The 14,004-nt window shown below is 57.5% G+C and overlaps 2 protein-coding genes across 3 annotated transcripts in view; both read right to left on the bottom strand.

Annotated features, from left to right (window-relative positions):
* The window catches only part of DAPK3 (death associated protein kinase 3), a 183,039-nt gene that overhangs the window by 70,607 nt on the left and 98,428 nt on the right, over positions 1-14,004 (bottom strand). The window lies entirely within an intron of this gene.
* On the bottom strand, positions 904-13,414 carry MAP2K2 (mitogen-activated protein kinase kinase 2). Of its 2 annotated transcripts, XM_075444201.1 has the most exons (11): positions 13,277-13,414; positions 11,603-11,813; positions 10,020-10,166; positions 9,297-9,374; positions 8,802-8,853; positions 8,582-8,706; positions 7,108-7,321; positions 6,160-6,224; positions 5,228-5,289; positions 4,495-4,540; positions 904-3,045 (listed from the first exon to the last, which is right to left on the bottom strand). In XM_075444201.1, exons 1-11 carry the CDS (start codon positions 13,360-13,362, stop codon positions 2,935-2,937), a joined length of 1,197 nt encoding a protein of 398 aa, XP_075300316.1. In that variant the 5' UTR covers positions 13,363-13,414; the 3' UTR covers positions 904-2,934. The 2 variants fall into 2 exon arrangements, with proteins under 2 accessions (XP_075300316.1, XP_075300317.1); XM_075444202.1 differs by lacking the exons at positions 904-3,045; positions 4,495-4,540; positions 5,228-5,289; positions 6,160-6,224 and adding an exon at positions 6,231-6,353.

Genomic DNA, 14,004 nt, shown 5'->3' with positions numbered 1-14,004 from the left:
AACACAGATATGGGCTGGGGGGGGTGTGTGTGTTCAGGACCCCAACCCCCCTATCCTGCCCCACAACAGCAGCAGGGTTGGGGGCACCCCTTCCTCCAGCCCTGGCCAGACACCCCCCCCCCTTCCTGCCTGCACCCCCAAACCCCTCCACGGCACAGGGGCTCTGCTCACGCCCAGCCCGGGGACACCGCGGTCCCCACCAACATCACTGAAACCCACGGGTGGACCGAGTTTATCCAGTCTCTGCAGGACAATCCCCCCCCCCCCCCAATCCAGGGACCCCCCCAGCACCAGAAGCAAACCCAGGACCCCCCAAAAGTGTCCCTGCAGGAGCGTTGCAGCAGGGATCGCACCAAGGCGGGTGCCCGGCCTCCCCTCCCCAGAGCCCCGGCATCACTGACTGACAAGAATTCTGCAAAATCAGGTGATTTTTCAATTCTGGGGCTGATTTAGATTTGGTGGAGGCTGCCCTGGGCTGGCAGAGCCCAGCTTCACCTCTCCCAGCTTCACCTCTCCCGGCTTCTTTTCACCCCAAATATTTACCAACAGCAAATATTTCACCCCACATACTTAGGAGCCATAAATATTTCCCCTCAAATATTTCCGAGGGGATGCCGGCTCCCAGGGGCAGGATTTGGGGCATCCCACCGCCCCGAGACCCCACACGCGCTCCAGCCGGGGCTGCCTCGTGCCGAGATCATTCCGTAATCGGCCGCTTCCGCTGGAGGCAGCTGGTGGGCAGCGTGGCCAGAGCCACCAGTGCAGCGTGGCCAGAGCCACCGGCGTGTCCATGCCGGCCATGTCCCCAAGCCCGGTCAGGGACATCACCCTGATGTCCATCGCCCTGATGTCCTGGCTCTGCGGGGGTTAAACCCCTTTAGGGCACAACCAAGAAAAGTCCTGTAAATGAAAAGTGCTGTTTATTTATTTTCTTTTTTCCCCCCCAATGATGAAAATATCGAGTTTAGAAAAAAAAAAAAAATAATTGCACCAACAAAACACTCGATAACGCTTTCTCCTCCAAACCCCAGCACCAAAACCAACCGAAAATACCCTAAAGCTTTACGAGCTGTCCCCGTTCCCCATCTCCCACTTCATTTAAGAGGCAAAAAACATAACGACGAGCGTCCCCACAGCTCTGGGGTGCCTTGCCCAGGCACGAGCTGAGCCAGCCAGCACAGAACCCCTCCACATTTGGGGTCTCCCCTCAAATTTGCCTTGGGTGGGGGGACGCAGCTGCCCCCAGCGCTTGCCTGGGCAGTGCCTTCAGCCTGTGCTGGGGAAGGGGAAAAAAAAGGTACAGGAGGTTTGGGGTTACCAAGTCACGGCACTTGCTTTTGGGGGACTGTCACGGTGACCCAAGCACAGGCAGAGGGGATGTCAGCTGCCAGCCCAAGGGGGCAAAAAAACAGCCCAAAAAGAAGGAAAACACCCCCCAAAAATCCTATTAAGATTCCAAAATTCATTTCAGGGGGGCTTGGGAATTGCAGAGCCCCACAGGGGGGGAGCAGGGGAGCGAGTCACCCCAAAATACATATGCGGTGGGAAATGAGGAGGCAGCAGGGAGCTGCCGTTCCCACAGCCCAGCCAGCGCTGGCGGGGCTGGATCCTGCGCCGGGGCTCAGCCTGTGCAGCTCCAGGGGTTTTCAAGGTGACAGGGAGCGACCGCCAGCCACGGTGGCCCTCAGAAAACCGAGCGGCCTCAGGGTCTCGCTGGGTGGGTTCGTCCCCTCACTGCAACCCCCAGCCCAGGCACCCCACAACTCCCCGCCGAGGGGAGTGGGGGGCTCTGGCTGGGAGCCCTGGGGCTCTGCTGCAGCCCCAACAGCCGAGGCCACTCGTGGGATGGGCGAGAGGTGGCTGGAGGGGGAAAACCCACAGCCTGGAGGGGCTTCACCCTTCCCCAACCCTGGGAGATGGCGGGATCAGGAGAGGGACCCCCTCCCAGGCGAGCCCAGCTCTGCCCTGGCCATGGGGGACCACCGGGCTCTGCCTCCCACCTCTCTGCGCGGGAAGGAGCCAGGGAAGTCAGGGACGAGCTCTCCCCTCACCTTGGCACCTCAAGGTAGGAGCCACGGCTTGCCGGGGAGCCGCGGTCCCACCAGAGCCACTCACGCACCCACCCCACGGCTCCCACCCGATTCCCCCCGGTGCAAGCCGAGAGCTCGGCCTGCGCTCAACGGATCAAGGCCCTTCACTAAAAATCCAGTGCGTGAACAAGAACAGGCTTCAAACCAACCATTTCAGAAGAAAGCAAAGAAAACACAAATCTCTCCTCCACCCGCAGACGGGCCAGGAGGGAGCTCACCTCTACGCTCTTCTCCAGCTCAGCCATAAATCATCCCGCAGACCTCCTGCCCGCAGCGGCAGGGCGCCCACCTCGTCCCCAGCCCCCCGGGCAGGACAGGGACACTGTTTTGGGCCACCCTAGACAGGGTTTCTCCATTCCTGGCCCCACCGATTTCTCCGCCCCGGAGCTCAGGTGAAAACCAGGGAGGAGGCGAAGCGTCTGCCGTGCAGCCCCTCGTCCCCGTCCCCTGCCACCACCTCACACCCACACGCAAGCGTGCACACACACGATTCGATTCGTCTGTTTGGTTTTTTTTAACCCAAGTGAACATGTTCAAAAAAAAAAAAAAAAAAAAGAGAGAGAGAGAAAAATCAACATAAGCAGCACCACATTTCCCAAGTGTCAGGAGCTCCAGAGCTGGAGCAGAGGCCTGGAACACCCCCACACCAAAAAAAAAAACCCACCAACCCCACTCTGGCTGGGGGGCAGCCGATAAAGACGCTTCCGAGGGGACGGTGCTTTGCCGCTGGGACGCGAGGCGAGCGGGGGCCGGGGAGGAGGAAGGAGGGCAGTTCTGTCATTTACTGACGGAGAGGAAATGGTGACAGAGGCAGATGTACTGACACCAGGCGGTGGCTCGGCCCTCACATGGCAGCGCGGGTGGGCGTGCTGGGCTGGTTCAACCGCAGCGTTTTGCACAGCCAGCCGGCGAAATCCACCTCCTCCACTTCGGAGCGTTTGATGAAGGTGTGATTCTGAAAGGGAAAGGGAAGGGGGTTAGGAACGCGCACCGCCGGCTGCCGCCTGGCTCCCAAACCCAGCCCCAGCTCCGTGGGCTAGACCCCGGAGAGGCGAGAAGATCCTCGGGCAGTGAATGCAGATTTTGAGAAAATATTTGTTCCTTGCAACCCTGTGGCTGGGATTTTCATCCGTGCTGGCCACGTAGTCGACACACAGGCACGGGAACAAGGAAGATCTAAAGGAGAGCAGAGCCTGCACGGCCCCCCGCCTGCGAGCAGACCGGTGTGCTGCTCTGGGCAGGCAGAGCAAGGGGCTGCAGCTCCTGCACTCCCCACCGTCCTTGCTCGCCCCTGGACAGCAAACTCTGCTCTCCGGGGGGCCGGAGGGAATGGAGAAGCACAGGCAGGACAGGACAACCTTTACACAAGGGCACGGGGCCATGAGGACACAGGCCACCTCCCACGCAAGGGCTACATAGGAGCATCCAGATGTAGCTCAGGGACTCAGCACGACAGTGAGGAGTAAAACCAAGGTCAACATGGTTAAACTGGGCTCACAGAATGGTTTGGGTTGGAAAGCACCTTGTAGATCATCTCGTTCCAACATCCCCGCCATGGGCAGGGACCCCTTCCACCAGCCCAGGGTGCTCCCAGCCCCGTCCAACCTGGCCTTGAGCACTGCCAGGGAGGGGGCAGCCACAGCTCCTCTGGGCAGCCTGGGCCAGGGCCTCACCACCCCCGGAGTAAAGAATTTCTTCCTAATATCTAATCTAAATCTCCCCTCTTTCAGTTTAAAACCGTTACCCCTTGTCCTATCGCTACACTCCCTGATAAAGAGTCCCTCCTCGGCTTTCCTGTAGGCCCCCCTGAAGAACTGCAGGGCAGCAATAAGGTTTCCCCACAGCCATCTCTTCTCCAGGCTGAAGAGCCCCAACTCTCACCCTGCTCTCATCGGGGAGGTGCTCCAGCCCCCGACCATCTTGGAGGCTTGAGCAGGTCCATGTCTTTCTTACACTGGGGACCTCGGAGCTGGACACAGGACTGTGGGTGGGCTCTCCCCAGAGCAGAGGGGCAGAATCCCCTCCCTCCACCCACTGCCCACGCTGCTTTCGACGCGGCCCAGGGCACGCTCGGCTTTCTGGGCTATGAGCGTGCATTGCCGACTCATATTCAGCCCACATCTTCATCCGCCCAGCTCAGGAGGCAAAGGTTTGTCCCAGGCACCTCCGCAGACACGGGACAGCTGGGAGGTTCCCATCCCTGGCTCGCATGAGCTAGATACCATCAGCGCCTTTGAATCAAAGGTGAGTGAGTCACTCCCTCTCCCGGGCTCCGTTTGGCTCGTCCTAAGCTCAGCCTGGGAGTTTCCAGCCTTCTGAGCAAGAGAGGCACAGAGGGACGGGGCAGCAGTCTGCAGATCTGCTGCCACCCCACTGCAGAAAGAAAACTGCTTTCCCCACTTACCATCAGCATCTTCAGATCTGCTCGTTCTGCTGGATTTTTAATTAAGCTGAAACGAGAAGAACAAAAGAGCAAAACCAACGCTGACATATTTCTTCTGGGAAACCAGTTAGCTGGCTGCAGAGGTCTCCAGCTTCACCGAGAGCCGCTTGGCCTCCTGGCTGCTTTCCCCAGTAGCTTAGCAGCATGGAAACGGCTTAGCAAGCATCATCTCCAGCAGCCCAGCTCCTAGGGAGAGCTGCAGGATCCATCTCTTCTAGAGCATGTGGATGAACTGCACCCTGCAAATGGAGAAAAGGACCTAACACTTGGTGGGGATTAGTGATTTTTGTAACATCCAGTCTCTGTGATTTAACAGGAGCTGTGGCAGCATCTTCAGGAGCCCCCCCACCGCATCAGAAGGTCTGGGAGTCGATGGTGTGCGCCTGGTGCTTGCAAGGCTGTGGGGTGACTCACAGCCCCAGCAATCTGCTCCACCATCCCCCTGCCAGGCTCCTATTTAGAGGGTGCTGGGACGCCGCTCAGCATCACCACAAATAAACTGCTTTTATTCCAACCCTTCCCAAGGCAGGAGTTCCCAGCACAACGCGGGATCACACTGCAGCCAGGGAGAGATCACCTACGGAGCGCAGAGAACATTGCGTTACGCTGCACATTTTGGGTGGAGCAGCAGCCTGCAGAGCTGTCAGGGAGTACATGCAGGCCCCCACCTTCAGCCATAAAATGAAATCCTTACCATTTATTTACAAACTCCTGGAAATCTTGCGTGAAAACTCCATTTGGCAGCTTGGGAGGTGGCTGCAGGGAAAATGAGAAGGGTTTTCTGCATTACTGTGTGTTAATGGGTCAAAAAACAGTGTGTCACCTATGGTCTTTAGCGAGCTGCAGGAAAGCTGTGCTCTACAGCTGTCCTCCTCCTCCTCCTCCAAGCTGCCCTCTACAACCAGAGAACCACTCCCTGCCATTTCTCACCCTGGCAGCAAACTGCTGCCCCAGCAGCACGCGCAGCTGGGGGGACCCCATGCTGAATCACTGCCAAAGCTGGGGAGACCAGAATTGCAGCACCACAGTTCTGGATCCGACCTCGCAAATCCCAGCTCTGGCAACGCCTATGGTGGACGAAGCCAAACCAGGAAAAAAATTGGGGGTTAACTCCTATCAACCTGAAAGGCCAAGCTGCTCTTTCCACTTGCTGGTGGGATGGACCCTACCCTGAAAGTCTGGTAGGACATTTCAGCCTGGGATTTTAGCACTGGTCACCCTCATTCAAAGGGCTTCATCTGAGAAAATGTGCACGACGTCAGCATCCGTGCAGAGGGAGAGTTCAGCCTTTCCCAATCTAAAGAGGGGCACGCTTGAAACGGTCGGCTACCGAAGGAACGGGTCACTACAGCCAAGAGCTCCCCTCACTGCTCTCCTCTTTCAAGGGTATTACTGCAAAGCCTTATTCCAAAACCAGAGATGCTTTTTGTGATACTAAGAGATGGAAAAGGGAAGCGGGGAACAGGGGAGAAGGAAGCGACATCAGTGCAGCTCAGAGAGGGTCTCTTATCAAAAATCCCCTCTTCAAGCAAAGCCTTCGGAGCCCACCCTGACTCAGCAGAGTGGACACAACACTGTGGAACCTCAGAGAAGCCCCAGCAGGGCCGATGCTCAAGAAATACCCACCTCATTAACTATATAATCCAGCAGCTCAAAGATGGCCATCGCAGGCCGGCTGTCCATCCCATGGCCTGCGTGGTTAAGATGACAAAAACAGTGGTGAGAGGCTGTTCAGGGACAGCGAGGGGCCTCATTTCGTGTGAAAAGCACGTGTGCTGTGGGACTTTTGCGGGGAGAGGCAGAGGCAACCCACCTGGGACCTGACTCACAGTGAAAAAAATAACGAAGAGAAAACCAAAACGCATTCTGAAATTTTGGATTTCTTTCACCGTGCCTGTAGTCCAGATTTATTTCCTAGCTTGGAGCATTAGGAGAGTACCAGACCATCTGTTGTGGCAGGCTGGCAGCGCTTCTAGAGCCTTCTGCTTCCAAGCGAAGGGCTCAAGCGGAGCCTCCTTCAAACCCCCGTGCTGGTTTGGTACTTCCACAAGAGCTCCCAGCAAAGCTGCTCCCAAAAAGCTGCCCCCAGCCTGAAATGAACCTGTTGGCAGCACGGGCAGAGCCCGAGGAGCAACATGGGCCGTGACAGTGTCCCTCAGAGCATCTCCTCCAAGGGGTTCGCATCCCAGCAGCCTGCACCGTCCCCAGCACGGGGTGCTTTGCTGCATGGCTTGAGCCTTCTTGTGGGACACAGCAGGGCCTAAAGGCAGATAAACTGAGCTCTTCGAAATCTTAATAGACCCTGGTTGGCATCCTGACAGCAATCTCCTCACCTCCCCGTGCAAGACCAGACTCCCACCTGTGCTCAGGAATTACAAACCTCTGCAGTAGGGTGGATTCTGCCAGAGTATCGATGCGGCTCTGTCTGCAGAGAGGGGCCTCCCTAAAACCACTCACCTCCCCGCCACAACCTCATCCGAAACGGCCTTCGGCTAACCCAGCCACACCGAACAAAACCCGAGCCCTTCTCCCCCATGTCTGCGTGTTGTTTCCAATGCATACGACAGCCCCTACCACTGATGGGGCGTCCTGGGGGCCTGGCCCGCGGCGAGATGCTGTGAGACTCTCCCTCTGCCCCGTCCACCACAGGACGGCCAAATATTGCTTCCAGTTCCTTGGAGTCTGGCGGGGGGATTGGGTACCTTCCGATAGACAGCTCCACTAACGACAGACCCATGCTCCAGATGTCGGACTGGACCGAGTAGTGGGTACCCTGCAACCGCTCGGGCTGGAAGGAAAACCACAGAAACACGTGCTGACACAGAATATCAATACGCAGAGTCCTAAATACCAGGCACTGAAATTCAAAGGATGAGACTTGATAAGACCGATGGCCTCTCCAGCTCGGCTCTCCACCCCTCCAGGGAAAGGACTGTCCCAAACGGGTCATGAGCAAGGGGATGCAAAAGACAGATCAGGTGCAAACATAAAGTACTTGTATGCATCTAAGCAACAGCTACAGTTGAGCAGCATTTACAGCTGCTTGTACTTACGAGTCCAGAGTACAGAGCAGGAATCTATTTGTCTGTGTGCTGAGATCTAACATACTCAATTTCTTAACAAAATTTTTTCCCCCCTGCTCATTCCTCTTAATACCCAAAGGAATTTGAAGAATAGAAAATCCACTCTAGGCTCTTATCAAAATAAAAATAAAAATTAAAAATAAATAAATCAATGCAAGTCATCCATACTGGCAGCTTTGAGCCAGCTGGGTGCAAAGGAGAGAGTACTTTTAAATAGCTGCTGTCTAACTATAACCGTACTTGAATAACCGTTCCCAAAATACGAGAGCAGCTCAGACCTAAGCTCAGAAGTGCAGTCTGACAGCTTCCCTAATAACCCAACGCTCATTCCCAGCCACGACCACACACGGTGCGAGAAGACCCTCACCCACCCTCTGGCTTTCAGCCAGCAGGACCTGGGGCCTCAGAGCCAGCCAGGAGGTAACTTTACTGTCAGGGACATCATACCATCTGCAGCTGAGCTAACACTGGTGATGATTCTCATTTAGTGGAGAGGCACAACCAGCTAATCCTTCAGTTCACTCTCAGTTTGGCTTTAATTTCCCATTAGCCTGTACCAAAACCCAGCTGCACTAAACTGGTTTTACCCCAGCCAGTGCACGCAGTCAAAGCAGCAGAGGAGGTGCCCATATCAGCATCCGTATCCCTTCCGCACTCAGTTTCTTGGACAGAGCTTCGCATACAGAAAAAGAAGATGTTTTTGAAACTACACTAAACAACATAAAATATGGAAGTATTTGTAGAATCCGAAACATCTTTCCCTGCAAGTCTCTGCGCTTCCACACGCACCACTTCTAGCCGGGCGCAGGTTGGAGCCGACAGGATACCGACTGCGAGGGGATGTGGAGAATGGAAAACACAGAGCAAAACCGTGAGCGAATCGGACACCACATGCTGATTCTGTAAGCGCCGAGTTGAACCCAGATTGTAAAAAAAATCCCAGTCAAAAATTGAAAGGAACTCACAGACATGTAGGACCGAGTTCCCACAAAAGAGTTTGCCATGGAGTCAATGAGTTGACCGCTGACGCCGAAATCACACAGCTTAATCTCTCCTCGAGAATTAACCAGGATGTTAGAAGGCTTCACATCTGACAACAGCAAGAGAGAAGAGCGTAAATACGACTCTAGGTAAAAGACAGGGCTCTTGTACCGCAGGCAGTTATTTTTAGCTTCCTCCTCTCACCTCTGTGCATGATTTGGTGCTTCTCTCTCAGATACGCCAAGCCTCTCAGAACCTAAAAGGAAACCAAAGACAGGATGAGATCAGAGCTGCGAAGGGAAGCGCTTTCCCTTTAGCAGGACACGTTGCATAAACTCCGGGTGCTGCCACACTGCAGCCCGGCAAGGAAAACCGTCCCGTAGTGTCCACGTCTTTCAGGGTTTGCAATTTATCACCAAGTCAATCACAGATCTTGGGTTTACCACCCGAGACAGCTTCTCTCAAACCTTCTTCAGGAGAAGCCAACACCAGCTGGTGCAATGCAAGGGGTCGGAGCTACGGAGAGCGGTTGGGAATAGGCTTTCCCCCTCCCCTCTCACACATACCACTGCCTCTTACCCTAGGTCAGGACAGCACATACAGGGAAACGAAGAAAGCTTCCTCAGGCAACACAAGCATTATCCCCAAACCGTGCCCAGCAAATCCTTTCTGGAAGCCTGAAGAGCCACCGTAACTCACCGCTATACTGACTTTCCCCAAGATCTCCTCGGGAATTCTTTTGGCTTCTTTCAACACTTGATCCAGAGAGCCGCCATCCTAAAATAAAGAAGATGGAAATGACCAACAGGCCAGTCCTCGGCAGGAAAGCAGAGCAGCTGGATGTACCGGCAAGCGTGCCCAGGGAGGGCAAGCAGTATACAAGCAGCACATCGCATCTCAGCTCAGCTGTCTGCAACAACTCAGCATCAAGCACACTCCTTTTACAGCAGAAAAAAAGATATCTGGTGATCAGAGCTCAAACTTTTCGCTGAAAACTTTTAATGCTATCTTCTATCAAATCTACTTCTGGCTATTAGTTCTCAGCTTCCTTTCCCCCAGTGGTAGATGCACAGAGGATGCTGTCAGCGCTGATCAGGAGGAGCGACAACACTATTCTCCGCCAGAGACAGCGGCAAACGCACACTGGGCCTCACGGCAAGCTCTGTAGAGCGGCAGGTTTACAACATTTCCGTTTGGCCAACCCCCAAACCTCTGCTTCCGCTGTTCCAAAAAGTTGATCTCTGTCATTTCGACCCCTAAGCAGGAGCGTGCAGATCCCACCGGGAGCACAGCGGCCTCGCTGCAGCCAGAGCAAGGAGCCATCGCGGCTGCCAGCACCCCAACCCATTTCAGCTGCGATTTCAAGTCTCCAGGAGGAGCAGTCCAGGGAGCAGCAGTTGCAGAGGAGGAACGGGGACTCACCATGTGCTCCATGCAGATGGAGATCTCCCCGTCGCTGTAGAAGGCTCCATAGAAACCCACAATATATGGGGAATTACATTCATGCAGCACCTGCAGCTCTCGGATAATCTGATTCCTGATGGCCGGTTTGATTTCTAAATGAATCAGCTGCCAAGAGAGAAAAAAAAGTAGTCAAGGTGTAACACCTGGAAAAACTTAAGAGGAACCACAAAAGCAAGTCCTGAGTGTTGGAAAGAATAAAAAAACACCTTCAAGGGAAGCTCTGCTTTGGCATCGACTTTTTACCATTTGCAGACTAAGACTCAGGATAAAGCGAGCGGCAGAGCCCTTCGCAGCCTGCTAGCGACTGAAGCAACTGCCGGCCATGCACCACGCGGAGATCGCACAGGATACAGAGCGGAAAGACGAGTCAGAAGCTTGATGCAGATCTGACTCAGCAGACGGGAACATTTTCACAAGCTCTGTAGATGTTGTAAGAAGAGGTGCTCTGATATCAAGGAAACCACAGAAGGTGAAAAAACCATGAAGATTCTACAGGTGAAAGAGCAGTTGCTTTATTCCTCGGGCTCCACATAGAGTCAGTTAACACAGCTGTGGGCAGGGAAGCCAGAGGCTTGGAAATACAACAGCAGGTCAGAAAAAAAAAAAAAAAAAAGAGCCACCGTTACTGTAAGCTCTAGGACACCCAACCCTGGGGACATCTGTCCTTCCTGCAGACCTACAAAGGCCAGTCTCTGCAGGAAGGACAGCCACGCTGCCCAACACCGCAGCATCCTTTCGCTTCAGTTTCTAAACACAGAGCTCCCAAGAATCTCAGAACCACCCTGTGACACCCAAGGCTCCCAGACTGAACACCCTGGACGACTCTGAGGGCTCAGCTCTGAGTGAAGCCACCTGATTTGCTCGTCAGACCCAGTAAACCATCCCAACAGCAGGTGGGACCAGAGACTTTCAAGGAAGCTGTCCTACAGAGGAGTGGTGGCACTGTTCTCACTAAGTACTGCCTTTTCTAATAGGCAGACGAAGCATCTCCCAGTTTTCTACCACAGGGCACCACAGCAGAAGACATTGCCCACAAACCCGCACCTGAGAGGAACCACTGTCACGGCTGCTTGGAACCACCTTGGGGGTCTGTTAAGTGGGTGGCGAGGGGTGAGGAATGTGCGTGGGCCAAACCCACCCCTCCCTTGCCATTGCCACTCCTCGCTAGCCACGACCCAGCATCCTCACCGATCCGCTTCCTACTGCCTCTGTCCAGTTTAGCTGAGCTCACTAAAACCAGCTTCAGTGGAAGAAAGAATAAACTGATGTATCCACACAAGGGACCCGCCGCAGAGAGCACGGCCTCTCCCGGGGGAGGACCCGGAGACAGGCTGGGCAGCCCAGAGATGAAGCACGAGAGGCTCCACGTAAATCCTAGCTGAGAGCAGCCAGGACCTCGGTCCCGACCCCGGCGAGGCGCGCAGGGTGCAGATGGGGCAGTGCAGCAAGATCCCAACCGAAGCCGGCTCTCCCACAGCCGGAGCAAGTGCTGGACTCTCCGGCACAGCACCACAGCTCACTCTTCCCACTCTCCTCGTTACCTTCCGTGCCATAACGAGCCCTGAGGGTTTGTGCCGCACTTTGGTGACCACACCACCATTGCCAGCCCCCAGTTCAGAGATCCTCTCAAAGTCATCGTCCTTCAGCTCGCCCACTTTGGCCTTCTGCGTGAGGAAAGCTTCCAGACGCTTCTTCTGCTGCTCGTCCAGCTCCAATTCCTCGAGCTTTTTTTGAAGGTCCACCAGGTTTGCCCTGGGAGGGGAGGAGACACAAGGGATGGTCAGGAGACTGTGAAGGCAGCACCAGAGAAAGAGTTTCTTTTCTTTTTTTTAGGGAAGCACAGGTAAATAACTGCAAACTCTTGTCTGACACATCCTCAGCCCCTGATATAGCAGCGAGACGAAAGCAAAGCTCTGGAGAGGCAGGGCTCAGCTCCAGCGTCGACAGGGTCCCACGGACAGCGAGACCTGGGGTGCAACATCTGCCCAACACACACATCTCCTCTGGAGAGGAGCTTTCGTGCAGTGACTGCTTTCAGTGCAGCCAGCTGTTTTGGGAAAGCCAAGGAGCAGGGAAAACCCTTCAGCCCTTAAAGAGGCTGCACAGTTCAGCCCACAGAGACCGGCAGCACCAGCAGCCTCTCCCCTGACACGGGAGGCCAAGCTTGGGTTTCGCTCGAGCAGGGCTTTCCAGGGTGTCCAGCAGCCCCCTGCTCCGTCACACCCCCCCCGCCGCCCCCCCAAACCCCCCCGCTCCCGAGCACAAAGGGGTGTCTGTGCTCCCCCAGCACCTGCTGCCAAGCCCCCATCCCCCGCGCAGGCCCCAGCTGCTCTCTCCCATTTGCTGCCCACCCCTTCACATCCCCCCCCCCCCATACATAGGGCAATGGTTTGGGAGGGTCTCACCCTACCCTTTCCACCCAGCACCCCCAGCCGATGCTCTGTGGCCCCCTCACGCTGCCCATGCCCCCCTCTCCACCAACCTTCGCCCCACGCGTCCTGCCCACCCACCCAAACCCTCCCCCCAAGCCTAGGTCCCCACACGCCCCAGGCCTGAGCTGCACCCAGACCCTCCTCCAGCCTGCTCTGCCTCCCCCCCAGCAAACCTGGGGACCAGCCCAGCCTCCATGCCTGCCCCCAGCCCCTGCCCAGCCCCACAATTCCCCCCCCCCATCTCTGGCTCCCAGACCCCTTACCCACCCCAGACACCCACAGGCTGGGCCCGTCCAGCCCCCCCAGCCCCAGCCTGTCCCGGCCTCCCCAGGCCCCAAGCCCTCCCTGTCCCAGCCCGGTTCCCCTCAGGCCCAGCGCCCACCCTGCCCCGGTCCCCCCCAGGCCTCGTCTCCTCAGGCCTGTTGCCCCGCGGCTTCCCCAGGCCCCAAGCTCCAAGGCCGAAGCCCACCTTGTCCCGGCACCCCCAGGCCCGGTCCCCCTAGGCCCCTCAGGCCCAAGCCCATCCTGCGCCGGTCCCCCCCAGGCCCGGTGCCCTCCAGCCTGCCCAGACCCCAAACTCACCCGGTCCCTGTTCCCCCTAGGCCCGGTCCCCTCAGCCTCCCCAGGCCCCACGCCCGGTTCCCCTCAGGCCCGGTCCCCCCTATGCCCCTCAGGCTCCCCAGACCCCAAGCTCGCCCGGTCCCGGGCCCCCCCGGCCCGGTGTCCCCCCCGGGCCCGGCGCAGGCCGGGCGGGCGCGGCCGCCAGCTCGCTGGCTCACTCACTCCGCGGAGCCGTCGGGGCTGGGCCCCTCGGCGGCGCTGGGGGCGATGTTGAGGGCCGGCAGCACCGGCTTCCTCTTGGCCGGCATGGCCGGGCCGGGCCGCGCCTGCGGGGCCTAGTGGGGGCGCGGCCGCGCGGCGCGGGGGCGCGCGGGGGCGGGGCCTAGCGGGGGCTAGGGGCGGGGCCAGAAGGGGCGGGGAGGCAGAAGGGGCGGGGCTTAAGGGCTGCGGAGTCTCGCGAGGGTTCGCTGAGGGGGAGAGAGAGCGGGCGGGAGGCGGCCATGGCCGAGGGGCGAGGCTTGAGGAGGGGGTGGGGGGAGCGGGCGCTGATTGCCCTGTCGGTAATTAGCGCCCCAGTAATTAGCAGGAGCTCCCCAGCCCCTGCCCAGGCGCCCTTTGCTCGGTTCCAGGGGTTCCCGGCTCCGCCATAAAGCGGGGCCGCCCGGGGCAGAGGGCGTCGAGCGGGCGATAGCGGGACGAGGCCCTGTCGCCGCGCCACGCCTGGGTCACCCGTCCCCTCCCTGCGGGCAGGGAGCCGGGGGATGACAGACATGGGCGACACGGGCGACATTGGTGTCACGCGTTGGGCTGAGCCTCGCTGCGGGGCGATGGCGGGGGACGGAGGCGGCGGCCATCGAACGGCAGCGCGTTGGGCCCGTGGGGGACAGCGTGCGGGGCACAGGGTGGCTGTGGAGGAAACCGCGGGTGGTAAAGTCCAAGTCAGTGTCTTC

Source organism: Opisthocomus hoazin, chromosome 27, assembly GCF_030867145.1.
Source record: "Opisthocomus hoazin isolate bOpiHoa1 chromosome 27, bOpiHoa1.hap1, whole genome shotgun sequence".
NCBI classification, from domain to species: domain Eukaryota; kingdom Metazoa; phylum Chordata; class Aves; order Opisthocomiformes; family Opisthocomidae; genus Opisthocomus; species Opisthocomus hoazin.
This window is presented reverse-complemented; position numbering and strand designations above follow the sequence as displayed.

Coding starts and splice junctions, on each gene's coding strand:
- MAP2K2 (XM_075444201.1), bottom strand. CDS start 13,362: ATGCCGGCCAAGAGGAAGCCGGTGCTGCCGGCCCTCAACATCGCCCCC. Junction 7,322..8,581: donor GAACTCGGTCCTACATGTCT/GTGAGTTCCTTT, acceptor TTTTCCTTCCAG/CCCGAGCGGTTGCAGGGTAC. Junction 4,541..5,227: donor CAGGAGTTTGTAAATAAATG/GTAAGGATTTCA, acceptor TTCTCGTTTCAG/CTTAATTAAAAATCCAGCAG.